The sequence below is a fragment of the Macaca mulatta genome, chromosome Y (genome assembly GCF_049350105.2).
Source record: "Macaca mulatta isolate MMU2019108-1 chromosome Y, T2T-MMU8v2.0, whole genome shotgun sequence".
Lineage (NCBI taxonomy): Eukaryota > Metazoa > Chordata > Mammalia > Primates > Cercopithecidae > Macaca > Macaca mulatta.
In genome coordinates this window covers 4684615-4712309 of record NC_133427.1, presented here as the reverse complement: position 1 = coordinate 4712309, position 27695 = coordinate 4684615, and the positions used below count along the sequence as shown (strand labels likewise).

General features: G+C 36.0%; 1 protein-coding gene across 27 annotated transcripts in view; it reads left to right on the top strand.

Moving 5' to 3' along the window:
* UTY (ubiquitously transcribed tetratricopeptide repeat containing, Y-linked) overlaps positions 1–27695 on the top strand; it is a 210932-nt gene that overhangs the window by 148035 nt on the left and 35202 nt on the right. For all 27 annotated transcript variants that reach the window (XM_015128642.3, XM_077989767.1, XM_015128647.3 and 24 more), the window contains 8 exons: positions 386–491; positions 1335–1540; positions 16932–16996; positions 17070–17144; positions 17645–17793; positions 20120–20234; positions 24451–24638; positions 24955–25096. In XM_015128642.3, the coding sequence (XP_014984128.2) occupies positions 386–491; positions 1335–1540; positions 16932–16996; positions 17070–17144; positions 17645–17793; positions 20120–20234; positions 24451–24638; positions 24955–25096 (1046 nt within the window). The remainder of the gene's footprint in view (positions 1–385; positions 492–1334; positions 1541–16931; positions 16997–17069; positions 17145–17644; positions 17794–20119; positions 20235–24450; positions 24639–24954; positions 25097–27695) is intronic.

Below are 27695 nucleotides of genomic sequence, written 5' to 3'. Positions count from 1 at the left end.
CATTTAAGAAGCAATAGAAGATAACTCGAAAAATATGCTTGGTAAATACTTTTGAAGAGCTCAAATAATTTAAAAGAATTTTATGAATCACTGTGATATAAGAGATAGGTAACAGTTTTAAAACAAATCAAATTTCAAATGTAATTTTTTAAAGAGAGGCTTTGTTTTAGCTATTACCTCCACACTTACCTGACAAGACAAATGATACAGTACTGTAATATGTAGCAACACAATATCAAAGGTTAGGATGCACTGCAAATTTTAAAAGCCAGATTGATGGAAAAAACTCACAAATTTCAAGTATTTAGTCATTTTATTAAAGACACAAATCCGAGGTATATTTTGTCATTTGTCTGAGACCTAACAAAATATTTTGCTTTTACAGTTGGAAAATAAACGTGATGCTTTCTTTCCTCCATTACATCAATTTTGTACAAATCCAAAAAACCCTGTTACAGTAATACGTGGCCTTGCTGGAGCTCTTAAATTAGGTAAGCTTGAAACCAAGATTGAATATTTGTTTTACTATCTGTAAATTTTTATAACATTGACAGAACACTGATATTTTTCCCCCAGCATTCTGAGTCTTTATTTTAATGTGTGCTATTTTCTTTCTCACTCACTTTTTGTCTCTCATGCATGAACAAGCATCTTTAGCACTGATGCAAGTGATAATGCAGATATCATATACAGATAATAACAGATATACATTTAGCTCAGTAAATAGAGGGATGACTTTGAATAGAATGGAGGTAGGTTTGCCCTAAGCAGTACCCAGCTTGACCTTTACCTTTAGCATACTGATTTCAGGTACCCAAAATATTTTCCTTTCACATTTCCCCCATTTAAAAAAAGAAAAAATCTTTTGGAGAAAGCACTTGAGAAGATAATAGTCTCCAGTGTGGGGTTTTGTCTGATCTTTCATGGCTAGGATGGTTTATTCCTGTTATGAAAAATATTCACCAATACTAGACTCTAGCAATAAGTTTATTATCGTTTTTTGAACATAATATTGTGGTGGATTTTTACTTTAGATTTAAATTTGGTATTATTATCCAACATACAATATTTAGGTTACATAGTTGAAGAAGTTCTGAGTATTAAATATAAGTAAAATTGGATTATGTTTATAAATGCTAAAACCCACTACACCTTGACGTGATGGTTATAGCCAGAGCTTCAAGGACCTGCTATGTAACTCTGATACCAAATGACTTGGAGCCCTCTTAAGGGAAACTGATGGAACTCTATTAAAGAAGTTTTTTTAAGTACTTTGACATTTTAATTGAACTGAATACAGCTTTACTGATTAATGAAACTTATTATTTGTAAAGATCTTGGACTTTTCTCTACCAAAACTTTGGTAGAAGCTAACAATGAACATATGGTAGAAGTGAGGACACAGTTGCTGCAACCAGCAGATGAAAACTGGGATCCCACTGGAACAAAGAAAATCTGGCATTGTGAAAGTAATAGATCTCATACTACAATTGCTAAATATGCACAATACCAGGCTTCCTCCTTCCAGGAATCATTGAGAGTAAGTTTTTCTTTCTTCCTTTTTTAATTTTTACTATTTTTTAATAGTGCATATTACTTTCATAACTACTGTCTAGTGCATACTGTTAACAGTTTGTTTTTAAAGTGCTATAGTTCATAAATTATTAAATTTTTATTTTATTTTATTATTTTGTTGTTTTTGAGACAGAGTCTTGCTGTCTCTCGCCTAGGCTGGAATGAAATGGAGCAATCTCAGCTCATTGCAGCCTACACCTCCCGGGTTCAAGTGATTCTCCCACCTCAGCCTCCCAAGTAGCTGGAATTACAGGCACCCGCCATCATTGCCTGACTAATTTTTGTATTTGTGTAGAGACAGGGTTTCACCATGTTGGCCAGGCTAGTCTTGAACTCCTGACCTCAGGTGATCCGCTCACCTCAGCCTCCCAAAGTGCTGGGATTACAGGTGTGAGCCACCATGCCTGATAAACTTTTTAAAATGTAAGCAGAATTACAGTGTATAAAACACACATTGGTAATAGAGAAATAAAATTCCTATTTTACGTCTACCTTATTTTTGGAATATTTTAATGATAAACTAAGCCTACGTACTGTTTGCAGAATGATACTTAATATGAAGAAAATTATCTGGTCAGCTCAGGTATTCACTCAGCAGTGAAAAGATGTTCGTATTTTACTTTATCTGGATAATTTTTCTTTGGGAGCATTAGCAGTCTTCCTCTATTAATTGTAGTCTCTAAAAAAACTATAGAAGAAGAAATTTACAGAAATGTGTCAAAAATACATGGAAAATTGAAAAACAAAATCTTAAACAGGACAGTGGTTAGTAAAACACCTAATAGTAAATGAGGAGAAATAGAATTGTTAGAAATAAGAGTTTCTGAATTTTTTCAAAAAAAATTAAGAAAATAGTTAAGCAATGCAACCACAATTGTATTTCTCAAATATTTGTTTAAATTGTTTGTTCTTACTGGCCCCTTTAAATTACAAATTTGGCCAGGCTCAATGGCTCACGCCTGTAAAACCACCAGTTTGGGAGGCTGAGGCAGGTGGATCACTTGCGGTCAGGAGTTCAAGACCAGCCTGGCCAACACAGTGAAATCCCATCATCTCTACAAAAATACAAAAATTAGCCCCATGTGGTGGCGGCGGGTGCCTGTATTCCAAGCTACTCTTGAGGCTGATGCAGGAGAATCACTTGAAACCAGGAGACAGAGCTTCCAGTGAACTGAGATTGTGCCACTTCATTCCAGTCTGGTTGACAGAGTAAGACTTCACCTCAAAAAAAGGAAATAAATGAAATTATAAATAAATTATAAAATAGAACTGCGGTTTACTATATCAGATGAAAGAATGTAGAAAAGTTACGTTTTTATAAAGCTGTTACCTTGAAACTTAAAGTTTTATAGCTGAAAAGTATGTTGTTGGAAGTTTCAAATTTATAATTTGCTAATGTCATTGACCCCCAGAAGATGTTTAAAATTTTGACCTCATTTTGTATTTTCATCACATTGATATCACAGGAATCCGATTCTGCTGTGAAAATAGTATATTTTTTGGATTTTTTGTTATATGGTAAACAGGAAAGTAATGATTTAACAATTTTTGTTAAATTCAGTGGCATTGGGTATTCATGTTATTGTGCAGCCAAAACCACAATTCATCTCGAGCACCTTTTTATCGTCTCAAACTGAAACTCTGACCCCATGAAACATAACTCATCATTAGTTAATAAACCATGAAAATCTGAGACAGGTCTCAGATAGTTTAGAAAGTTTATTTTGCCAAGGTTGAGGATGTGTGCATGTGACACAGCCTCAGGAAGTCCTGACGACATGTCCCCAAGGTCAGAACAAAGTTTGATTTTATACAATTTGGGGAGACATAAGACATCAATCAACGTATGTAAGATGAACATTGGTTCATTCCAGAAAGGTGGGACAACTCGAAGTGAGGAGGCGTCTTCCAGGCCATAGGTAGGTAAGAAATAAATGGTTGTATTCTTTTGAGTTTATGATTAACCTCTCCAAAGGAGGCAATCAGATATACATTTGACTCAGTAAATAGAGGGGTGACTTTAAATAGAATAAAAGCAGGTTTGCCCTAAGCAGTACCCAGCTTGACCTTTCCCTTTAGCATAGTGATTTCAGGTACCCAAGATCTTTTCCCTTCACATTTCCCCCATTAAAAAAAAATCTCTTGGAGAAAGCATTTGAGAAGAAAATGAGTCTCTGATGTCAGGTTTTTGTCTGATCTTTCATGGCTAGGATGGTTTATTCCTATTACTTAAAAATATTTGGCGATACTAGACTCTAGCCACAGGTTTACTATTGTTTTTGAAACATAATTTTTCTTTCTCCAGTTTTCTATTAAAGACAAATCATGGTAGGATCTATTTTCTTTATTAAACTCAGCCGTATTATTTGTATAAAGTACAGCAAGAATAGTTATTTTTCCAATAGGCTTCTTTTTTTAATTGGCTTTGATGGAACTTTGTTTCGTAGAAGTAGTCTCAGCTAACACTTTTTTAAAGCTGAGCCCAGCCATCGATTTCTACTATCAATACCTATGAGTTGGTTGAATTCCTCTACTCTTGATTTTCCAAGATAAAGTTGGGGTTCCTAGGCCTATCAGAAAATGACATTCTTTACTTACCACAGGATGGTAACCCTATATAGGGACCATGCAGACAAAGGTATGAGGCCAGATTTCCCAAGGGAATTTTATTGACTCCATAAGTCAAGTTTGACTCCTTAAAGGAAAGTACACCATTTCAGTCAAAGCCTTGGTAAAATAACCAGTTTCTACCATTGTGTCCTATTACAAATGAAAACAGATTTTTATTTCACTTATGCAAATAATTGTATTGCCATAATTGTTAAGAATACTTTCAAGTAGTTTTCAATTTCTGGAGAAATCAGATAGAAACAAATATACTACAAATTTTCTTCATAAGAATACTCAATTGTTAAAAGTTTTAAAAACTTGAAAGTTTTCTTGACTTTGGAAAAACAAAGGATCAACAACATTTTAAGCAAAAAGTTTAAAAGATTACTTCAAATTCTGTTTAGTCCATGCAGATAATTCCTGTTCTACTTGATATTCACAAACATTTCAGCTCTCCGTGAGTCCTGACAGTTTTTTCTGTATTCTCATGTCACAGTCTCAAAGTTATCAGACACTTGCATTCAAGAGCATCTGTTAGAGTTTATAGCTGATTGGGAAACCACCTTCTAAAGAGGACCAAATAAAGACAACAATTGTCTGTGGATGACTAAAAGTTTTAGAGCAGTCATAGTCAAACACACAATTGACTAGGAAATTTATTACCTCTGTGGCACAGAATAATTTAACATAACTATTTCAATTATTACTAATCATGTACATTAAGACATAACAGAATTATAGGAGTTTCCTATAATTTTGGAACACACAGCCATAACAGATATATACAAATGCAGCCCTAAGAAAGCCAATCACCTTTTTATATTTGACAATGCTTACTATATAATTTTTATGTCAAATAAGCCAAATATGTCATTTTTGGACATTAGAGGACCTATTAATATCTTAAAGGACTAATTAAGTCAGAAAAAGACAGAATTTATCATTTGGTATTGGAAAGTTTGTCAAATATTAAAGATTTAAAGCACCTTGATATTACAAAATAGGATCAGAGGTCATTGTAAAATAAATCATTAATTTAAAACGGAGTGATAACTCAAGAATTTTTTAAAAAGGTGAAAACCTTCATTACTGAGGATACTTAACTTCCCACACAATAAGCCCTAATAAAAACAGCATGAAACCAATTAAATTTGTTATCCAAAATTTTATAAACAATCTATAAAATTTTCATAGTGATATTAAGATATAACTTCCATACTCTTTTATAATCTTCCTTAAGGAGTTGATTAATGCTTCAAAAAATCATTGTTAATCTCACACAGGGACACATATGCTGGTCTTGTATCAGTGTGTCTTTGACATTAATGGTTAATTTATACAGGAACTGAGTATCTCTTATCTTTCAAAATCGTCCCTTAAAATCTCACATACTCACCTCTTTTGCAATAGTCCTTGGACCTTGAGGAGTTGAATAGCTTTAATTTCTGGACCTGTTTCTCAGGAATGCAGTTTATTTTGGTTGGCATCTTTTACCAGGCTTGAAGATGAGGCTTCAGTGTTTAAGACTCAGCAGGACTCAGTGTTTTTAGACCACGAGTCAAAGCCCTGTAACTCAGTATCACAAGGACTTTAAAAGCACCTACAGCAAGATACAAGGACATACAACCTTAATTTAAAGAAATTTGTTTCTAATCTCAGTTTTTCCTAAGCAAACCAAACTTAATAATAATGGCATAGGAATTATTTTGATAAAATGTAAAATCGGTTAGGCCAGTTACCAAAAGGCAAAAGAAACTACCTCTGTGCTCGTCACAGAATATTCTGTTGAAAGAAACATTTTCTTTAGACCTTTAAGAATACATTGTTAGCATCAGACCACAACAAACAGAACCCTCAGAAGAAAAACTTATCTGAGCTGAAAATGAACTGAAGGGGAATGTTACTATTATGTGCCTTTGTTGTTGGTGTTGGTCTTGGTGGTGTTGTTTGAGATGGAGTCTCGCTCTGTCGCCAGGCTGGAGTGTGGTGGCATGATCTTAGCTCACTGCAACCTCTACCTCTCAGGTTCGAGCAATTTTCCTGCCTCAGCCTCTCCAGTAGCTGTGATTACGGGCATGCACCACCACGCCCAGCTAATTTTTATATTTTTGCCTGAGATGGGGCTTCACCATGGTGACCAGGATGGTCTTGATCTCTTAACCTCATGATCCGCCTGCCTCACCCTCCCGAAGTGCTGTGATTATAGATGTGAGCTACCGCGCTTGGCCTACTTTTATCTTTTAAAAGGGGTTAGAAAACCAAAACAAGCAAGATATAATAAAAGTTGAACTTTGGGTTAAAATCTCTTATAATTTATTAAGAGTAAATCAACCCCTTATGAAAATTTCATTGTTATACAAACAAATCATCCTTTAATGTGTATTTTTTTTTACATCAAATCCAATCTCTAGAAAGACATTGTCATTTCCCTTTAATCATAGACAACTTGAATATATGAAAGCTTTTCTTTTTTTAATAAATCCTCTTATTATGACCCATGCAGATGGGTCATGACATACTTGACTTTCTGATTTGTCCTGAACATCCCTCTTTCTTAAACAACCAAGTCGTTTTACTTAGGACTAAATTTACTATACAAGGTTCTTTCTCACATGAAATTATTCTCTTTAAGCTTTCTTACCAAAACAAAATCTCTTTATTTTTATAAAATTTCTTTTCAACTCTTTTATTTGCTGACTCCTTTTACATTATTATTATTATTACTACTACTATTATTATTATTATTATTATCTGAGATAGTTTCACTCTGCTATCCAGGCTGGGGTGCAGTGGCATAATCTTGGCTCACTGCAACCTTTGCCTTCCAGGTTCAAGCAATTCTCTTGCCTCAGCTTCCCAAGTAGCTGGGGTTACAGGCGTATACTACCATGCCCCACTAATATTTTTGTATTTTTAGTAGAGACAGGTTTCACCATGTTGGCCAGGCTGGTCTTGAACTCCTGACCTCAGGTGATCCACCTGCCTCAGCCTCCCAAAATGCTGGGATTACAGATGTGAGCCATAGTGCCCGGCTTACTTTGTTTTATACATAACCTAAGCTTTGAATTAGACAAAAAATTGTTCACTTTTTATAGACACCCTTTTTTCTAGAATGAATATTTTCCTACAAATATATTTTTTATTGGAAAATACACAAATAATAACACATCTGTTATTTAACTATAGATTCTAAATTTTGACAAGTTTGTCTACAAGTATTTATAGTATTACTTTCACTTAATTGCTTAACTAGATTATTTATAAAAACTACAATTGTAATTATTTAAAGTTTTGAGATCACCATTGCAAAATTATAATTACATTTTGACAGAGAAAAACATTTCACCTAATTAACACCATCTTGCTTCTAACCTTCAGACTGTCCTTGTTCATTCCTGGTGCTTAGACCAAAGTAACTTTGGAGGAACTTAGTTTACAGTTTAACTTTGAAACCAAGTAACATTTCTTTCCTAAAATAAGCCTTACTACCTGTGGACTATACTGCCTGAAGCCAAAAGATTAGAAGTTATGGTAATCTTACTAAATTCAAGATGTAACTATTTTTATTAAACTAGTACCACTGTCTTCTTTTTAAGAGTACGGAAGTGCCTGGGCATGCTGGCTCATACCTGTAATCCCAGCACTTTGGGAGAACAAGACAGGTGGATCACCTGAGGTCAGCCGTTCGAGACCAGCCTGACCAACATGGCGAAACCCCATCTCTAATAAAAATATAAAAATTAGCCGCACATGGTGTCGTGCGCCTGTAATGTCAGCTAGGGGGCTGAGGCAGGAGAATCACTTGAAACCAGGAGGTGGAGGTTGCCGTAAGCCGAAACTGTGCCACTGCAATCCAGCCTGGGTGGCAGAGCAAAATTCCGTCTAAAAAAAAATCTTTTAAAATCTCATTACCATATTTAAATAGGATAAACTGCTCCTATTTCAGAAATACAGCAATTGCTCTGTCTTTTTGGGCTGGCTTGCAAAAAGGTGGCTGTTACATCAATAAAGCCCTATAGTAGCCAAAATCAATAGACTTTCTGCTCTTTTTCTTTTTCCTTTTGCTAGCTGGTTTTCTTCCCCTACCACACAATCTTTTTCCTCTCTCTCTCTCTGTCTCGTGGGAATTTAGTCACTTCAGAGGCCTTTTCCCCCATAATTTGGAACTTCCTTTGGATTTGATCAAGTCATACAGAGTTGACCAAACCCAAGTGGGAAAAAGACTGAAACAACCACAAAAACAGAAACAAACAACAACAAAACATTTATGCAAAACAAATGATCGCACAGTTTATATGATTACTGAGTGCTCTACTGGTAAGGAGAAATTAAGACCAGCTGGTTGTTAATCTTAACTTTAGCCAAAGCAAACCACAGTTCAGTCAGTTACCTATGGCTGGGTCTGAGGCTGATGACTGCTCCATAGCATCCTAGAAGCAGGTTTAAAAAAAAAAATGAAAAACAACTCATCTTCCCTGTTGGAAGAGAGCACAAACTGTTACTTGCCTTCCATCATCATCATGGAAGCAGGAAAAGCATATCTTCCTTGTGTTAGAAGCAAGTAAAACTCAGGAAAAAAAATGAGTTGTACAGCAAAATAAACTTTGGATCCAGCAAAATAAACTTCGGATCTTGAACAAATTTTGGGAGATCCGGGATTCTCTGGAGGGGCTCTTCCATGCCTCAGCAAATTGTCATGTTGGTGTAGTGCCTAAAGATAACTCAAGCTGGTACCAAGCACCCATAGAAGATTCGTCAAAGGCCAGAGGCACCTCCACTGAAAATCCCTCTTTGGTTACCTCTATGTGAACCCTGAAAATCCCAGAGAGGTCTTAGTTAATTTAATTTAGAAAGTTTTATTTTGCCAAGGTTGAGGACATGCTCCCATGATATAGCCTCAGGAGGTCCTGTTGACATATGCCCAGGGTGATGAGAGTATAGTTTGGTTTTGTACATTTTAGGGATAAATGAAACATCCATCAGTATATGTAAGATGAACCATTGGTTAGGTCTGGAAATGAGGGACAACTCATTTCTGGGGCGGGGGCCTTCAGGCCATAGGTAGATAACAGAAAAAATGGTTGTGTTCTTTTGAGTTCCTGATTAGCCTCTCCAAAGTAGGCAATCAGATATACATTCATTTCCGTGAGCAGTGGGGCGACTTTGAATAGAATGAGAGTTTGCCCTAAGCAGTTCCAAGCTGGACTTTTCCTGTTAGCTTAGTGATATTTTCCTTTTACGTTTCTTCCTGAACTCCTTAATAATCTGTTTTGTTTTTGTTGTTTGTTTGTTTTTGAGATGGAGTTTCGCTCTTGTTGCCCAGACTGGAGTGCAATGGTGTGATCTCAGCTCACTGCAACCTCTGCCTCCTGGGTTCAAGCGATTCTCCTGCCTCAGCCTCCTGAGTAGCTGGGGTTACAGGCATGTGCCACCACACCCAGCTAATTTTGTATTTTTGGTAGAGACAGGTTTCTCCATGTTGGTCAGGTTGGTCTTGAGCTCTTGACCTCAGGTGATCTGCCTTCCTTGGTGTCCCAAAGTGCTGTGATTACAGGTGTGAGCCACTGCACCCGGTCATCTCTTTTTCACTTTCTTTCAAAATACATTTCACAAATTCTGGGTTGCTCATGTAAGTGGGATCATACAGTATTTGTCCTTTCATGTCTGGCTTTCTCGGCCAGGTGCATCTATGTTTTTAGCATCATAATTGTACTGTTTTTTATGACTGAACAGTAACTCCATTAAGTATGTACCACATTTTGTTTATTCACATTTGAGTTACTGTGTTGAGTACTGCTGCTCTGAAAATTGATGTAAATTACGTGTTCTGTCTCTAGAACTGCTGGATTGTGTGGTAATTACTTGCTGAACTTCTTAAAGGAAGACTATGTTGTTTTGCGCAGTGCTGGCACCATGTTAATTCCCACTGGCAATGGCCAAGAGAATTTACAAGTATTTGCAGTGATTTACAATGTTTTACAACTATTTTCTCCAATTTTGTTTATCGTAATTTTACTCTTTTGGTAATAGTGTCCTTTGATAGTTTTTTTAATTTTTGTGAAGTCCAATTTATTTACTTACTTTGTTAACACATTCTTTTGAAGTTTAAGAAATCATTGCCGAATATCATATCACAGCATTTTTACTTGTTCTCACAATTTTATGGTTTTAACTCTTATGTTTGAGTCTCTGATCTCTTTCAAGTTAAGTTTGTATGAGATCCAAGATAAAGAACCAACTTTGGTTTTTTGCGTGTTAATATCTAGTTTTTCCAATCCCGTTTATTCAGAAGACTGACGTTTCTCTTGCTCGATGGTCTTGGCAGTCTCATCAGAAATCATGCAAGAGTTTTCGTCTTGATTCTGTGTTCTCTTTTATTAGTCCGTATGTCTGTCTTTATGCTACTACTACACTATTTTGATTGCTATGGTATTATAGTAAATTTTGAAATTAGGAAGTGTTCATTTTTCTGTCTTTTATTTATTTATTTATTCATTTATCTTTTAATTTTTTATTTTATTTGAGACAGAGTTGGAGTGCAGTGGCGTGATCTCAGCTCACTGCAAGCTCCACCTCCTGGGTTCATGCCATTCTCCTGCCTCAGCCTCATGACTAGGTGGGACTACAGGTACCTTCTACCACACCCAGCTAATTTTTTGTATTTTTAGTAGAGACGGGGTTTCACTGTGTTAACCAGGATGGTCTTGATCGCCTGACCTCGTGATCTGCCTGCCTCATCCTCCCAGAGTGCTGGGATTACAGGCATGAGCCACCGCAACCGGCCCTTTATTTTTAAAATATCAACTTCTGTTTTAAAGACAGAGGGTTTATGTGCAAGTTTGTCACTTGGATTTAATACTCCCAGAAAGTGAACATAGTACCCCACAATAGATATTTTTTTACCTCATGCTCCACCTCCTTTCCTCTCACATATAGCTCACATTTATGTACATATGTACTCAGTGTTTAGCTCCCACTTATAAGGGAGAACGCGCAACACTTAGTTTTCTGTTTCTGAGTAAATTTGCTTAGAATTATGGTCACCAGCTACATCCATGTTGCTGCAAAGGACATCATTTTGTTCTTTTTTTGACTCCATAGTGTTCCATTGTCTATATGTACCAATTTTCTTTATGCAATCCAACATTGATGAGCACCTAGATTGATTCCATGTCTTTGTGTTCCCAGACCAAACTGATGATTGGGCCGCTTATTCTCATGGCCCAATAATGAGATGCACATGAACTGGGAAAGAAGAGCGTTTATTTCTGAAGTAACCAGGTACAGGGAGAAAGCCAGGAAAATATTACCATACCAACTCAAAATTACAAAGTATTCTAGAGCTTATATACCTTCTAAGCTATATGTCAATGTGTAGTGTGCATTAATCTAAACTCATAAGTGATTAACAGCTTCTAATTTATAACTGAGGTCTGAGTTTTGAAGACCTTCCTCTGGAGCCTCAGTAAATTTACTTGATCTAGATGTCTCCAGGTGCTGAGTACCTTTATCCTGTTTCCTGCTAAATCATGGAGGTTTGGGGAGTTTCTTTAGACCGCCAATAAAACTTACTTGTGGAAGTCTGGGGAGTTTCTTCAGATCCCCAGGAAAAACTTGTTTAATCCTAAGCAGATCCTGTTAAGAATTTGTTATTTTGTTATCTTCAAGGCCCAGAAAAGGCCTGGGCAAAATTATTGATGGACTTTTGTTACATTCCAGCCTTTATATGAGGGCACTGACTCTTTCAGCTTTTAATACTTAAATTAACCACTCAGTCAGTGCTGAAACAGTTGTGATGGAGGCCTGCCTGTTCAGCTGTTAATGAGACCTGGCCTGGCACATTTGCTGTTGTGAATAGCACAGTGATGATGAACATAGGAGTGCATGTGTCTGTTTTTGTAGAATGCTCTGTTTTCTATTGGGTAGATACCCAGTAATGAGTTTCCTGGGTCAAATGGTAGCTCTATTTTAGGTTCTTTGAGAACTCTCCAAACTGCTTTCCACAGTGGCTAATTTATGTTCCCATAAACAGTGTATAATCCTTCTCTTTTCACAGACTCGCCAGCATTTTTTTTCTTTTTACTTTTTTAATAGTCATTCTGACTAATGTGAAATAGTATCTCATTGTGGTTTTGATTTGCAATTCTCTGATAATTAGTGATGATCAAACATTTTCCTTTTTTCTCTCTCTCTTTTTTTTGCGGGGAATGGAGTTTCATTCTTGTTGCCCAGGCTGGAGTGCAATTGCACGATCTCCAGCTTACTGCAGCCTCCTCCCAGGTTCAAGTGATTCTCCTGCCTCAGCCTCCTAAGTAGCTGGGATTACAGGCATGTGCCACCACACCTGGCTAATTTTGTATTTTTAGTAGAGACGGGGTTTCTCCATGTTGGTCAGGGTGGTCTCAAACTCTCGACCTCAGGTGACCCACCCACCTCGACCTCCCAAAATGCTGCGATTACAGGCATGAGCCAATGTGCCCAGCCACATTTTTCCTATTTTTTGGCTGACACTTGTATGTTGTTTTTTTTTCTCCTAGCAGAAAACAAATTTATGTCCTCTTTTAAGTAGACATACCCTTTTCATATCCTTTGTCCATTTTTTAATGGAGTCATTTATTTTTTGTGTTGATTTGTTAAGTTCTTTATAGATTCTGGATGTTAGACCTTTGTCAGATGCATAGTTCACAAATAATTTATCCCATTTTATAGCTTGTCTATTTACTCTGTTAATAGTTTTTGTTTGTTTATTTTGCTGTGCTGAAGCTCTATGCCTTAATTGGGTCCCACTTAATCAATTTTCATTTTTGTTGCAATTGTATTTAGAGACATAGTTAAAAATTGTTTGCTGAAACCAGTGGTGAGAAGGGTACGGGCGTGGGGGCGGGCGGGCGCGTGTAGTTCCAGCTACTCGGGAGGCTGAGGCAGGAGAATGGCGTGAATCCGGGAGGCGGAGCTTGCAGTGAGCCGAGATCGCGCCACTGCACTCCAGCCTGGGCGACACAGCGAGACACATTAATAAAACGAAGAAAAAACTCGTATGATCATCTCAACTGGTAACAAATACAATTAAACAAAATTCAAGATGCTTATATATGATAAAAACATTGTACAAACTAGGCACAAATGGAAAGGGCTTCAACATAATAAAGGCCATATATGAAAAACACATAACAACGTCGTACCTAGCAAGGACTGACAGCTTTTCTTCTAAGATTAAGACCAAGAAAAGGATTTATGGTTTGGAAAACTAAATACTATTAACACGTCAGTATTACCAAAAGTGATCCACAGATTCAATGTAACCTCTATCAAAATACCAACAACAATTTTTGCAGTATAAAAATAAAAATAATAAAATTGACATGAATTTTAGGAGGAAAGTCCACTAGTTCATTACATACAAACTTTTTATAATGTATTTCTGAATTCATCTTACTAATATTTTGTTAGAAGTTTTGTGTTACTATTTATAAGATATATCGTTGTATTCTTACAATGTCTTTGTCCAGAGTCTCAGGATAAATCCAGGCTCATAGCATGCTAAATGGAATTTTTAAAAAGTTTTTGAGAAGCATTAGTATTAGACAAAACAGAGACCAGTATTTTAGACAGTCCCTAGGTGAATTAGAATATTACAGCTGAGGTTTTCTCTGCTCTCTCTCTTTTGAGGGAACAAATTAGGAACAAAATTGACACCTCATTTATAGCAACACTGTACCAGGCCTTTGATGGAGTGAGGCAAGCACAAGTAAAATACACCATAGTATTTCCTACTGATTTCAGTGTGGCTTTTTATAAGTTGTTGACTTGGATGCTATAGCTCTGTGATTGCTTTCCATAAATTCTATCAGATTATGTTAGGTAGTTTTCAACTTTTTTACATAAGGAAGTGTGAGAGCTTGGGGCTTCTTCGTTCACCATTTGGCCTCATGTCACCTGTCCTTTATTTCTTTTTATACTGCTTCATCAAGATAATTTACATAATATACAATTACACATATTTACACATATATACAGTTCAGTGGTTTTTAGTGTATTTCATAGGTGTGTAATCATTATAATAAATTTTAATAAAGGTTGCGTGTGTGTGTGTATGGGATGATATAATTTCTTTTGTGACTGGTTTCTTTTTTATCTTTTAGCATAAGATTTTCAAGGTCTATTCATTTACAGCATGTATCACTAAACCACTTCTCTTATAGTGACAATATTACATTGTCTGGATATAAACTGTTTTTGGTGGAGGAACTCTGTCATCAGTTTATGAACATTTAGGTTATTTTTGCTCTGCCTCATAGGTATTCTGAGTAATGCTATTATGAATACTCAAAAACAGTATTTGTGTACATATATCTTCATTTCCTTTGTATAGATGCTAGATTATGTGGTATAATAACTCATTTATTATTCTTGGGGTTTTTCGTTGGTTTTTATTGACAGTCTCGCTTTGTTGCCCAGGCTGGAGTTCAGTGGCACAATCTTGGCTCACTGTAACCTCCACTTCCTGGGTTCAAGCAATTTTCCTGCCTCAGCCTCCTGAGTAGCTGGGACTACAAGTGTGCGCCACCACACCTGGCTAATTGCTGTGTTTTTAGTAGGGAAAGTATTTCACCATGTTGTCCAGGCTGGTCTCAAACTGTTGACCTCTAATCATCCATCCAGCTCGGCCTCGCAAAATGCTGGGATTAGACGTGTAAGCCACTGGAGCCGGCCTCATTGTTTACTCTATTAAGGAATGGCCAGATTAATTTTCAAATGGCTGCATCATTTTACATTTTACTTTTTTTTTTTTTTGAGACTGATTCTCCCTTAAGTCGTCCAGGCTGGAGTGCATGATGATAGTTCAGCTCACTGCAGCCTCTGCTTCCTGGATTCAATCAATTCTCCTGGCTTAGCCTCCCAAGTATCTGGGATTTTAGGCACACAACATCATGTCTGACTAATTGTTACTTGTATTTTTAGTAGAGACAGGGTTACATCATGTTGACCACACTTGTCTTGAATTCCTGGCCTCAAGTGATCCACCTACCTCAGCCTCCCAAAGCGCTGGAATTACAAGCATGAGCCACTGTGTCTGGCCTACATTTTTATTCTTAATTTATAAGTTTCCCATTTATCTATCTTCTCTGATACCTATATATTATCTCCTTTTGATTCTAACCATACTATTGGTTTTGAAGTAATAAGCATCTTTTCATTAACATGTTGTTAATGGTTATATTTTCTTTGGTGAAATGCATGTTTATTTCTTTTCCCCATTGTTTAATTGGGCTATTTTATTATCGAACTGTAAATTATATGCATGTATATTCTTGTTAGAAATTCCTTCTCACGTGTTAAATGTGTCAGTACTTTATTCTGTTCTGTGAGTTGTCTTTTTTTTTGTTAGTGTCCTTTGAAGCACAAAAATTTTAATTTTGATGAAGTTTAATTATTTGCATTTCTTGGATTTCATTTGTTTTTGTCATTACTAAGAAACTATTACTTAACCCATAGTCATACAGATTTACTAATTTTTTTTTGCATGAGTTTTGTGTGGTATCTCATATTTAAGTCACATTCATTTCGAGTTAATTTTTCTATACATTATGAGGTAGGGGTCCAGCTTCATTCTTTTACATGTGGATTTCCAGTCCTCTGAGAAACATTTTCTCATTACATATTCTTGAAATATTTCTCAAGAGAAAAACATTTTTATATTCAGCATTTAATTTTTTATTAAAAATGTTAAATTAAAATGTGAAAATATTTTATTATGTATATAGAACTCCTTGCATTGAAAATTTAGTCTGTGAAGAACTTCATCCATATGCTCTTAGCTTTGTTAATGTGATTCACCCACAGAGAAAGCCAGGGTAACTAAATATGACACTATAATCAGAAATAGAGGATCTTAACATTGCTCACTCTGTACATATTTGCATATGGATGGAAACATATTTCTCCCAGTTTAGAATATGTGCCATTGCTTTGCTACTTGGCACTTGTAATTAACTTTCATAGTTATACCCCTCAGTACTTTTGGCTTCAAGTTGTTCTACATTATCTTGTCCTTGGCCTAAGTATAAGAGTCTACAGATTCTTTCTCATAAAACAGTGTCTACAGGAAAAAACAAAACAATGCTTTTTGCTTATTACAAAAGGGAATTGAAGGGAGGCTGAGTCAGGAGACTTCCTTGAACCCAGGAGGCAGAGATTGCAGTGAGCTGAGATTATGCCACTGCACTCCAGCCTAGGCAACAGAGTGAGGCTCTGGCTCAAAAAAAAAAAAGGCAGGGGTAGGAATTCTGTCTTATTAAGGTGCTTTCTCGCATCTTTTTTTATATATATATATATATATATAATTAGAAAGTTTTCGCATGTTGTCCTTGTTTTCATTTTTCATTCTCTCATATTCTCTTCATATCATTTTAAATGAAATTCAGTTACCATTTAGAAAATTCCTTGCTCCAAAGTAAAATATGAATGACTATATGCTTTTCTTATAGATTAGTATAATAACTGAATTTCGTATTAATTTTGTAGATGACAGAGGATGTTGAGTACCGTGCACTGGACTTTGACTTTTCTTGTGACTTAATGTAATATGATTATAGAAGATACTTTCTGTGAAATGTGCCTGTAGAAACTTATTTCTCAAAATTGTCAGTACTGCCCATGTAGATGAGTATTTTCATAATTAGTATAATGGAAGTGATAGCCTGTTAGAGGATACTAAGTATGAATATTTTTTTCTTAACCTGAAGGAAGAAAATGAGAAAAGAACACAACACAAAGATCATTCAGATAATGAATCCACATCTTCAGAGAAGTAAGTAACTTTTAGCACCCACTCAACATTTCTGTCTAAAATACATGGATTTAATATTCTCTCTTTTTTTAAGTTCTGGAAGGAGAAGGAAAGGACCGTTTAAAACCATAAAATTTGGGACCAACATTGACCTCTCTGATAACAAAAAGTAAGTCTCCCTGCACTAGTACTGTTTCCATGAACTGAACCAATGAAGGTATTGCAGGGTTGGGAATTGTCTAGTTTTCTTTTTTTTTTTTTTTTTTTTTTTGTATTCCTAGTTATTTTTTCTCTCTCTCTCTGTTTCTTGTTTTTTTATGTTGATGTGTTAGTTTTACCTAATAACCCTACAATTCTGAAATTATTTTGACAGGGTTTTACAATTGAAATGTTACTCTTAAAATCATAGTGCCTCTCTATTAATACAACTTTATAAATGGAAGATAAGTTATTTCTTTTATTTAGTAGTTATACATTTTATTATTTTTTTTCACTAATCTGTGTTTGTCTTAAGACTATTATTTTTTAAATAGGTTAAACACTTTAGTTGCACTGACTGTACAGGTAAAATGTTTATAGATTTAATTATTTTTCTGATCGACTCACAGAGTTTTTGAGGATATGGTAATTCTCATGAGTTTTTACTCTTAATCTGTTAATTTATTGCAGGTGGAAGTTACAGTTACATGAACTGACTAAACTTCCTGCTTTTGTGCGTGTGGTGTCAGCAGGAAATCTTCTAAGCCACGTTGGACATACCATTCTGGGCATGAATACAGTACAACTATATATGAAAGTTCCTGGGAGTCGGACACCAGGTGATTTTAATGACTAACATACCTTATATGATTGAAAAAATTGAGATTATCACGTGGAACAGGCAAAGAGAACACGTTGTCATTTATACTTCTAAAGCCAAAAGGATTTTAAAATACTTTATTATAGGTAAAAATGTTCATATTACTCTTATAATTGAGCTCAGAGTATTGTTTTTCCATCATTTTTATATGAAAAAAATCAGAAAAATATGAACTGGGAAAGGGATGCTAAGTTACTGAGTGTTAGGAATGACAACAAGTTAACAATGTTTTTCAGAGGTTTTCACCACAATTACAGTAAGAATGATGTATTATGAACCAGTTTACTCAAGTTATGTATAATAAAAATTTCATTGACAATGCTTAAAGTATGTGATGCTTTTTTTTTTTAATAAAATGTAATCCAAAAACTTCCTAATTTTAAGCAAACATTTCTTTAAAGGGCTAGATACTAAATATTTTAAACTTTGCAAGCCAAGAGGTTCAATTGATGATATTTTTTAGGTGTTCTATAAAAACAAAACTCATCTTTTTTATGGATTTTTATTGATGAAAATCAAAATAAATATCAAATGAATGCATTTTTTTACTAGTTAAAAGAATGGAATTATTTTGAAGAAAATAGTACTTCATTGGGCTCAAATACTGTGTTCTTGTGTCATCAATATTAACTACAAATGTACATCTGTTGAAGTTGTTCTGTAGTAGTAAGAGCCTCAAAAATGTCTTTTCAAGTAGATCAGTACTGCCATACACTAATGTCAAACTTTGAGGGTATTTTCTTGAATATATTAATTGCCTTAAAGACACTTACAGGTTAGATTTTTGTTTCCTTTTGTGTTATTTTCATTTTGGGTTTCATTACTTTGCAGATTAATTTCCTCAAATTGAAGGTCAATTGCACCTTCAGTTGGAAAACCTCACAGTAGTGCAAATGGCTTTTGAAATATGCACATTTTCCTGCACTTTTGTTGAGGTTTGGAAAATGCTGCTGAAATTATATTTTGAACTTAAAGAAGTATATGTTTGCAAATGTCTGTGCTACTGGAGATGTAGCTTCTTACTTGTTTTTAGTAGCTTAAGAAGTAGTATATAAAAGCAGCTTGATAGTATTTGCAATTCCAAAAATTTCTTTTGTCTTCAGAATGATATATCATCCTAAAAGTTTCACATGTAAGTTCTCTTTGCCTTGTAATTTTTAGGTTGAATTTATCAAGAAATATTTTGAAGCCTGCAGGAAAATTTTATGGCCAGTAAGTGGTCATTAACAGTGGCAGAATGTGGTACTTCTTCAGAAAAATTTCCACCTCAACTCAGAGCTCTAAAAATAGCCATACAACCTCATCATTGCTAAATCATTGACCTGCTTTTTTTTTTAAGACAAGCGAAGATATTCAATATCTGTTTCTGACAAAATTCATGGAACTTACATTCAACAGGTGGATGAGACTGGCACATGATAAGATATTTTTCACAGATCTGCCAATGAATAATACAATGCAAATAAATGTAGATATTAAACACCTTTCATTTTCACAGTGAAAATGAAACAAATCACATGAAATGAAAAATGTCGTTTTTCTTTTAAAATCTAGCAGAGTAATAACCAAACTTTTAATAGATTATCTCCTTGTCATTTGTCTCTAAAGTGTTTGAGTTTTTTGGTTTCTTTGTATAACATTAGTACTTCAACAGTGTCCTATGGAACTGTTAAGGAATTCCTTAGAAGAAATGTAGTATGTTTTAGTTTGCCAGATATAATTTAAAGAAACATTGTTTTGAATTTCTGTATATGTAGATTTTATTCCAGTATTACATTAGTAGAAATGATGCCTGCTATAATACACTTCGTATTCTGATACAATCTTTAATGTGTTCTAAAATGTTGAGATTGCTGATAGATCATAAGCTAAGATTATATATATGGTATGTAATGTAAATGTTTCTAACTCTTTCACCATGGGTAGGTGCCCATGGTGTCCTAGTATTTGTAGTTTTTATTTTTAAAGCCCCTTGCCATGGGCAGTGCCATGCACCTACTCATTGTGGAACAGTTGTGATTCTTTACATTATATGCTAACATTTGACATGTGGTAGGAGCTGAGAGTGCTAGGAGACAGGTTACATTTTGAACACTATACCTTTCTCTTAATAAGGTTTCTGGTACTATTTGTGAGAATTGAGAAGTCGTTTATAGAGAAGGAAATAGTAATGCTATAGCTAATATGTATTGTATATTATGTTCTATTCAAAGTTCTAAGCATATATTTTTCACTCAGTCCATATGCTGCTGCAGTTGTGACTTTCATTTTCTTTTACTTTTCAGGTCACCAAGAAAATAACAACTTCTGCTCTGTTAACATAAATATTGGTCCAGGAGATTGTGAATGGTTTGTTGTACCTGAAGATTATTGGGGTGTTCTGAATGACTTCTGTGAAAAGTAGGTTTCTGAACTAAACTTTCATTTAACATAACTGTGAGAAAATAGTCTTAAAGGACAAAGTGCAAAGCTGAGTTTCTTAATGAAACTATCAGTGTTTTTACTTACTGCTCAGCAGAAATTTTTTTTAAATGACTTGATTTTAAATTTTTTATGTTGTCTAAATACTTAATGAAAAGATGCCATGCCAAACACAGTGTCTTACGCCTGTAGTCTCAGCACTTGGGAATGCTGAGGCAGATGGATGTCTTGAACCTAGGAGTTTGAGACCAGCCTAAGGAACATGGCAAAATCACAACAATTAGCCTGCACTTGTAGTTCTTGATACTCAGGATACTGAGATGGGAATATCATTTGAGCCTTGGTGGTTGAGGCTGCAGTGAGCCATAAACATGCTACGGCATTCTATCCTAGGTGACAAGACTGAGACTGTCTCAAAACAAACAAACAGAAAGATGCCATGAAGTAGTCTCTGCAGTGGTGATAGCTGTGAATTGATAAGAGAGTAAATTGTTTTTTATGTTAATGTAAACATTTCATGCATTCTTCCAGATTTGACATGTGTGCCTTAAAGAAAAATTTTACTTACATTGTTTTTAGAAATTACGGGAAATTATAAAATAAGGCACCCTTATAGCTTAGTAACTCAATCTTGTGTATCTTTGTAATTCAACCTAAAAATATCAATAACAAAGGAATCACCAGATTTGTTTTTTAGAGTTGGTAAAGATAGTAGTGGAAAAATACAGACATAATTGAAACTGTATTACATACTTAAAACATACTGTAAAAAAATAGACAAAATTCTCATAGAGAATTATATATGAAGTTTACATTCTAATCAATTAATATGCATGTTTCACAAAATTTCTACTTTAACCTTTTGGAATGTCTTTACATTTTATTTGGTAAAAAGTGCATCTTATTAAAACATAAGGTTAAATTTCTCACCTACTGGCAAGAAATAATGACTTTTTGTTGTCTTTGTTGTGTGATGCATAAGGTTTCCTCCTCATAGCAAAGGTGATGTTTTTTAACATTTAAAACATCAATAAACACTTTGATCTGAACTCTTTGTTCTGAACCTAGGAAACTCCAAATACACAGAAACAGCAAGGGCAAACAAGGAAAAAAGAAGTTTATACAGGGGAATCCCTATTGTGCTACACACAGAATTTTTTTCTTAAAACTGTGAGGTTGTATACTACAGTTCTTGTTACATTTAAATGTAATGACTTTTGTTCATTTTTCGTGAATGAGAACTGCCATTTTCAGGATTTAGCTTTTTTCCTTTCTGAACAGAGAAGTGACCTTAGGTTAATGATTGTTGGTGGCGGGGGAGGGGGGAAATGTGATATCTGAAAAGTTAAAGATTGGGAATAATAAAAATATGAAGTTAAAATGATTCATTTATCTTTAATTTCAAAAACTTTGCAGTCCTCTTTGCAGTCTCCTTGTAACTTTATTTTGTATAAAGTTTCTCCCTATATGTAATTAACCATTGTTTTGAACTTTTGAAAAAAATACTATCTGCATTTGTTGGTTTTGCTGCCTTTTTTTTTAAATACAAAATTTTCTCTAATTTTATATCGGTAGTATATGAGTAAGATAAGGTCAGATTTGTGCTGTGCTTATAATTTTTTCCTTTTCCTTTCTTTTTTTCATTTTGCTTCCTGTTTACTGGCAAGTTTTTTAAAGTTTATGGGAAACGAGCTGGGCACAGTGACTCACGCCTGTAATCGCAACACTTTGGAAGGCCAAGGAGGGCTGATCATTTGAGGTCAGGAGTTCAAGACCAGCCTGGTCAACATGGTGAAACCCTATCTCTACAAAAAATACAAAAATTAGCAGGTCATGGTCATGTGTACCTGTAGTCCCAGCTATTTGGGAGGCTGAGGCAGGAGAATTGATAGAACCAGGAAGCAGAGGTTGCAGTGAACTGAAATTGCACCATTGCATTCTAGCCTGAGCAACAGAGCAAGACTCTGTCTCCACATACAAAACATTCCTTGAATTGCTAACCTCTGCTAAAGTCAAAAGCAATTTTAGGAGAATAAAATGAAATGGAATAAGATTTCATACAGACAACTCCAGATTTTTGTCATTTTTTAAAGATAAAATATAGAAACAAAGCAAAAGCTAGTTCTTAAATCCAAAACATTTTCAACTATGTGAATTTCTTCCTCTTGAGAAAACTTAATTTGAAATATTTTACTAAATTCTTAATAGAAAACTTAATGTAATTACTGTGCAAGTACATCACAATATTGAAAAAAACAATTTTTTTTTTTTTTGATATGGAGTCTTGCTCTGTCCCCCAGGCTGGAGTGCAGTGGCACAATCTCAGCTCACTGTAACCTCCACCTCCCAAGTGCAATAAATTCTCCTGCCTCACCCTCCCAAGTAGCTGGGTTCACAGCTATGCACCACCATGCCTGGCTAATTTTTGTATTCTTATTAGAGCTGGGGTTTTGCCTTGTTGGCTAGGCTGGTCTTGAACTCCTGACCTCAAATGATCCTCCCTCCTGGGCCTCCCAAAGTGCTGGGATTACAGGTGTGAGCCACCACACCTGGGCAACAATACAGAAAATCTGATGAAGGACAATAACAAAAAAATGACTTTTATATTAAAACTTCATAATTTTGTCTGTTTGTATTGGTGCCAGTGGTGGTTCGTATATGTGTATATGGGTTCTTCTGGTAGTTTTTTCAGCTGTCTTAAGTCAACTAATTCTTAAAAGCATATGCAAATAGACATTCTGTCCTTACTCCCGTTTCCTGCCTAGGATTCCAGACAGCAGTAGAGGATGATTTCTGCTCTCCTTCTCACCCCTGACTCAGGAATATTGAGAGAAGGTCCTGGTTCTTATATCTGCCACAGTAATTATGATTAAGATTTAAATGACTTAATGTGATTTCTAACCAGAGTTTTCCTTTTTAGAGATTTCAGAGTATTAAGAGGTTTTTTAGTTAAAAGGAAAGGATGAGTCAAAATATTTCTTATTGAAACAAAATTAAAAATCACTATGTTTAACTGTAATTAGAAACTTAAATATTAATTTGTAGACTTTTGAACAGTAAGTTTAAGCTTATAGTAGCTGATCTTTGCATAAGTCTATCAGTATTCACCTGCAATTAATTTTTCTCAGGACTCTGGCCCAAGTCTTAACAGGAAATGAAAGAGGCAGTTCGTGTTGCAATGTTTTTGTGATGCAAAGTCTTTTTTTATTTGTTTGTTTTTTCTTTTGTTTGTAGTACAGTCTCTCTCTCTCTCTCTCTCTCTCTCTCTCTCTCTCTCTCTCTCTCTCTGTCTCTCTGTTGCCCAGGCAGGAGTGCAGTGGTGCAGTTGTGGCTCACTGCACCTCCTTCTCCCAGGTTCAAGTAATTCTCGTGCCTCAGCCTCACGAGTATCTGGGATTACAGGCACGTGCCACAGTGTGTGTGTGTGTGTGTGTGTGTGTGTGTGTGTGTGTGTGTGTGTGTGTGTGTGTGTGTGTGTGTGTGTGTGTGTGTGTGTGTGTGTGTGTTTTACAGGCACGTGCCACAGTGTGTGTGTGTGTGTGTGTGTGTGTGTGTGTGTGTGTGTGTGTGTGTGTGTGTGTGTGTGTGTGTGTGTTTTACAGGCACGTGCCACAGTGTGTGTGTGTGTGTGTGTGTGTGTGTGTGTGTGTGTGTGTGTTTTACAGGCACGTGCCACAGTGTGTGTGTGTGTGTGTGTGTGTGTGTGTGTGTGTGTGTTTTACAGGCACGTGCCACAGTGTGTGTGTGTGTGTGTGTGTGTTTTACAGGCACGTGCCACTGTGTGTGTGTGTGTGTGTGTGTGTGTGTTTTTTACAGGCACGTGCCACAGTGTGTGTGTGTGTGTGTGTGTTTTACAGGCACGTGCCACTGTGTGTGTGTGTGTGTGTGTGTGTGTGTGTGTGTGTGTGTGTGTGTGTATTTTCAGTAGAGATGGGGTTTCATTGCCAGGCTAGTTTCAAATTTCTGACCTCAAGTGACCTGCCTGCCACAGCCTCCCAAAGTGCTGGGATTACATGCAAGAGCCACTGCACCCAGCCCTGTGATACAAAGTATTAATGGAAGAAAAATTTAAAGCATTTTTTTAACTCTTGTTAAATCTTTTTTAACTCGATTAATTTTCAAGTTGATTTTTCATTATTTTCTTTTTCAGAAATAAAATGCTTTTCAACTTGATTTTCATTATTTTATTTTGCAGAAATAATTTGAATTTTTTAATGAGTTCTTGGTGGCCCAACCTTGAAGATCTTTATGAAGCAAATGTTCCTGTGTATAGATTTATTCAGCGACCTGGAGATTTGGTCTGGATAAATGCAGGCACTGTGCATTGGGTTCAAGCTGTTGGCTGGTGTAATAACATTGCCTGGAATGTTGGTCCACTTACAGGTATTCTGAATAATAATACCAACAAAGTTTGTATTGTAAAGAGTTACCTAGTAGATATTATTTTACTAGTAGAAAATAATTCACTGAAAATAGAAATAGTATCTCTTGTAGGAAAAAAATACCAATTTTTAATACAGAAATTAAATTTAGCTTAAAAATGGCAATCCAAGAACAGATTTTTTAAAAATATAAACAGTTTTCTTTGCAGAAATACAAAGAATACAAATATTATCGCCTGAGAGGTGATAAATAATGGTTATCTGCATATGTTCTATTACTTTGGGTTACTTTATGACTGTTGCTTTTTTCCTCCTAGCCTGCCAGTATAAACTGGCAGTGGAACGGTACGAATGGAACAAATTGAAAAGTGTGAAGTCACCGGTACCCATGGTGCATCTTTCCTGGAATATGGCACGAAATATCAAAGTGTCAGATCCAAAGCTTTTTGAAATGATTAAGTAAGTGCTTTCTAAAACTGCTGCAGTTTCTCTTTGGGGGTATTGGTAGCCATTCAGTATTTTTTTCAAAAGAATTATGTTGACATTAAATGTCAGAAGTCTTGGCAAAATTTAATGATATGTAAATAATCTTATATATTCATAAGTGTTATAAAATCTCATAAGATTAAAATATTTCCTTCCCTTACAAATAGTCACTGTCATGCGCGTCCGTGTGAAGAGACCACCAAACAAGCTTTGTGTGAGCGATAAAGCTGTTTAATCACCTGGGTTGCAGGCAGGCTGACTCTGAGAAGAGAGTCAGGGAAGGGAGATGAGGGTGGGGCCATTTTATAGGATTTGGGTAGGTAAAGGAAAATTACAGTCAAAGGGGGGTTGTTCTCTGGCAGGCAGGAGTGGGGGTCATAAGGTGCTCAGTGGGGGAGCTTTTTGAGCCAGGATGAGCCAGGAAAAGGAATTTCACAAGATAATGTCATCGCTTAAGGCAAGGACTGGCCATTTTCACTTCTTTTGTGGTGGAATGTCATCAGTTAAGGCAGGGCAGGGCATTTTTGTTTTGTGATTCTTCAGTTACTTCAGGCCATCTGGGCGTATATGTGCGAGTTACAGGGGATGCGATGGCTTGGGCTTAGAGGCCTGACAGTCACCCATGTTTATCACGACTTAGAGCAGAATAAAGGTGTACATGAATATATACTGGTAAATTTACAAATCTCTATTTTCTCCTAATTCTGATAAAACTGATTTCCTAGGACAATTTGTTTTACTATTTTTAAATAATTTTTTGTTTATTTTTTATGTTTTTTATGTTTATATTAAGGTATAGTATACATTTAAGATGTACAGCCTGATAATTTGATAAACATATATATAAACATGAAAGTTCTGGCACCTGTCTTGTTTCTCTTGCCATATGATCTCTGTATATACCAGTTCCCCTTCCCCTTCCAAAGCCCTCACCAGAAGCAAGTCCTGGTCCCATATTTCTTGTACAGCTTGTAGAACTGTGAGCAATATAAACCTCTTTTCTTTATATATTACCCTGCCTTGGGCATTTCTTTATAGCAACAGTAAATGGATTAAGACAGAAAATCAGTATTTAGAAATGGGATACCACTTTTTGCTAAAAGATACCTGAAAATGTGGAAGCAAATTTGGAACTAGGTAATAGGCAGAGGTTCAAAGAATTGAAGGACCAGGCTAGGAAAAGTTTGTATTATAACGAATCGGTTATTCTGATGAGGCTCAGAAGAAGTCCAGCAAGGGTAAGTTCGGAGCTTCTTGGAGACTGGTAAACTGTTTCTGGCCAAAAAGCTGATAGAGAGAGTGAAACACTTGCTGATGAGATCTCAGACGGAAATGATGACTGAGAACTGGAACAAAAGTCACCGTTGCTACTTTGCAGCAGAGAACCTGGCTGTGTTGTTTCCAGTGCCCTAGGGTTTGGCAGGAAGCTGAACTTAAGGGTGATGACCTAGGGTAAGGGGCAGAAAAAATTTCTAAGCAGCAAACTTTCAATAAGTTATGTGGCTACTTTTAACAGCTTACAATCTAAACCAGCAGCAAAGGAATGAACTAAAGATGGAACTCACAATTAGAAGACAAGCAGATTATAAAATTTGGAAAGGAGATGTAATAGGAAAGAGCATTTTCAGGAAAGGAATTCAAGGGTGCTGCAGAGCAAGCACTTGCTAGAGAGATTAGTATGAGTAAAAGGGAACCAGGTGCTAATCTTCAAGCCCATTGGAAAAAGTCCCTAAAAGCGTTTCAGAAATGTTGAAGGTCGCCCCTCTCCTCACAAGCCTGGAGACCGGGGAGAATAGAAAGGTGTGGAAAGTAGGGAGGGACAAGCCAGGGCATTGGACAAGCCAACAGCTCAGGATGCTGTTCCACCCATCCTCCACCACTCTAGAGAACTTAAACTTTAAGCCTTGATGACTTCTACAGGTGTTAAGTCTGTGTTGCCTACAGTGCAAGAGCCATGGAACCTTGGCAGCTTCTACCTAGATTTCAGAGGATATATTAGAAACCTGGATGCCCACACAGAAGCCTACCACAGGGACAGCCTCCACAGAGAGACCTCTGGTAGGACAGTGCCTAATGGAGGTATGGGAGCAGGGCTACAGTTCTACAGACATCAGGTTGATAGTGCCAGTGGCAGCATGCAAGTCCAGACTGGAAAAACGGCAGAAATTCAACTTTAATTCATGGGAGCAGTCACATGGCCTGTGTGCAGCAATGCTATGTGGGTGGAGCAGCTTAAGGCCTTGGGAGCCTACTGCTCACACCAATATGTCCAAAATATAGGACTTGGAGTAAAGAAAAATTACTTTGAAGCTTGAAGACTCAGTGTGTGCCCTGCTAGTTTTCAGGCTTGTATACAGGCTATTATTCCCTTCTTGACTTGATTTATCCTTTTCAGAAAAGGATTGTTACCCAATGTCTGTTCCATTATATCTTGGAAGTGAATAACTCATTTTTTATTTTACAAGCTCACAGCTATAAGGAACTTGCCTTGCATCTCAGGTGAGACTCTGGACTTTCGAGTTGATGCAGGAACAAGTTAAGACTTTTCGGGGCTAATGGAAATTAATTATGT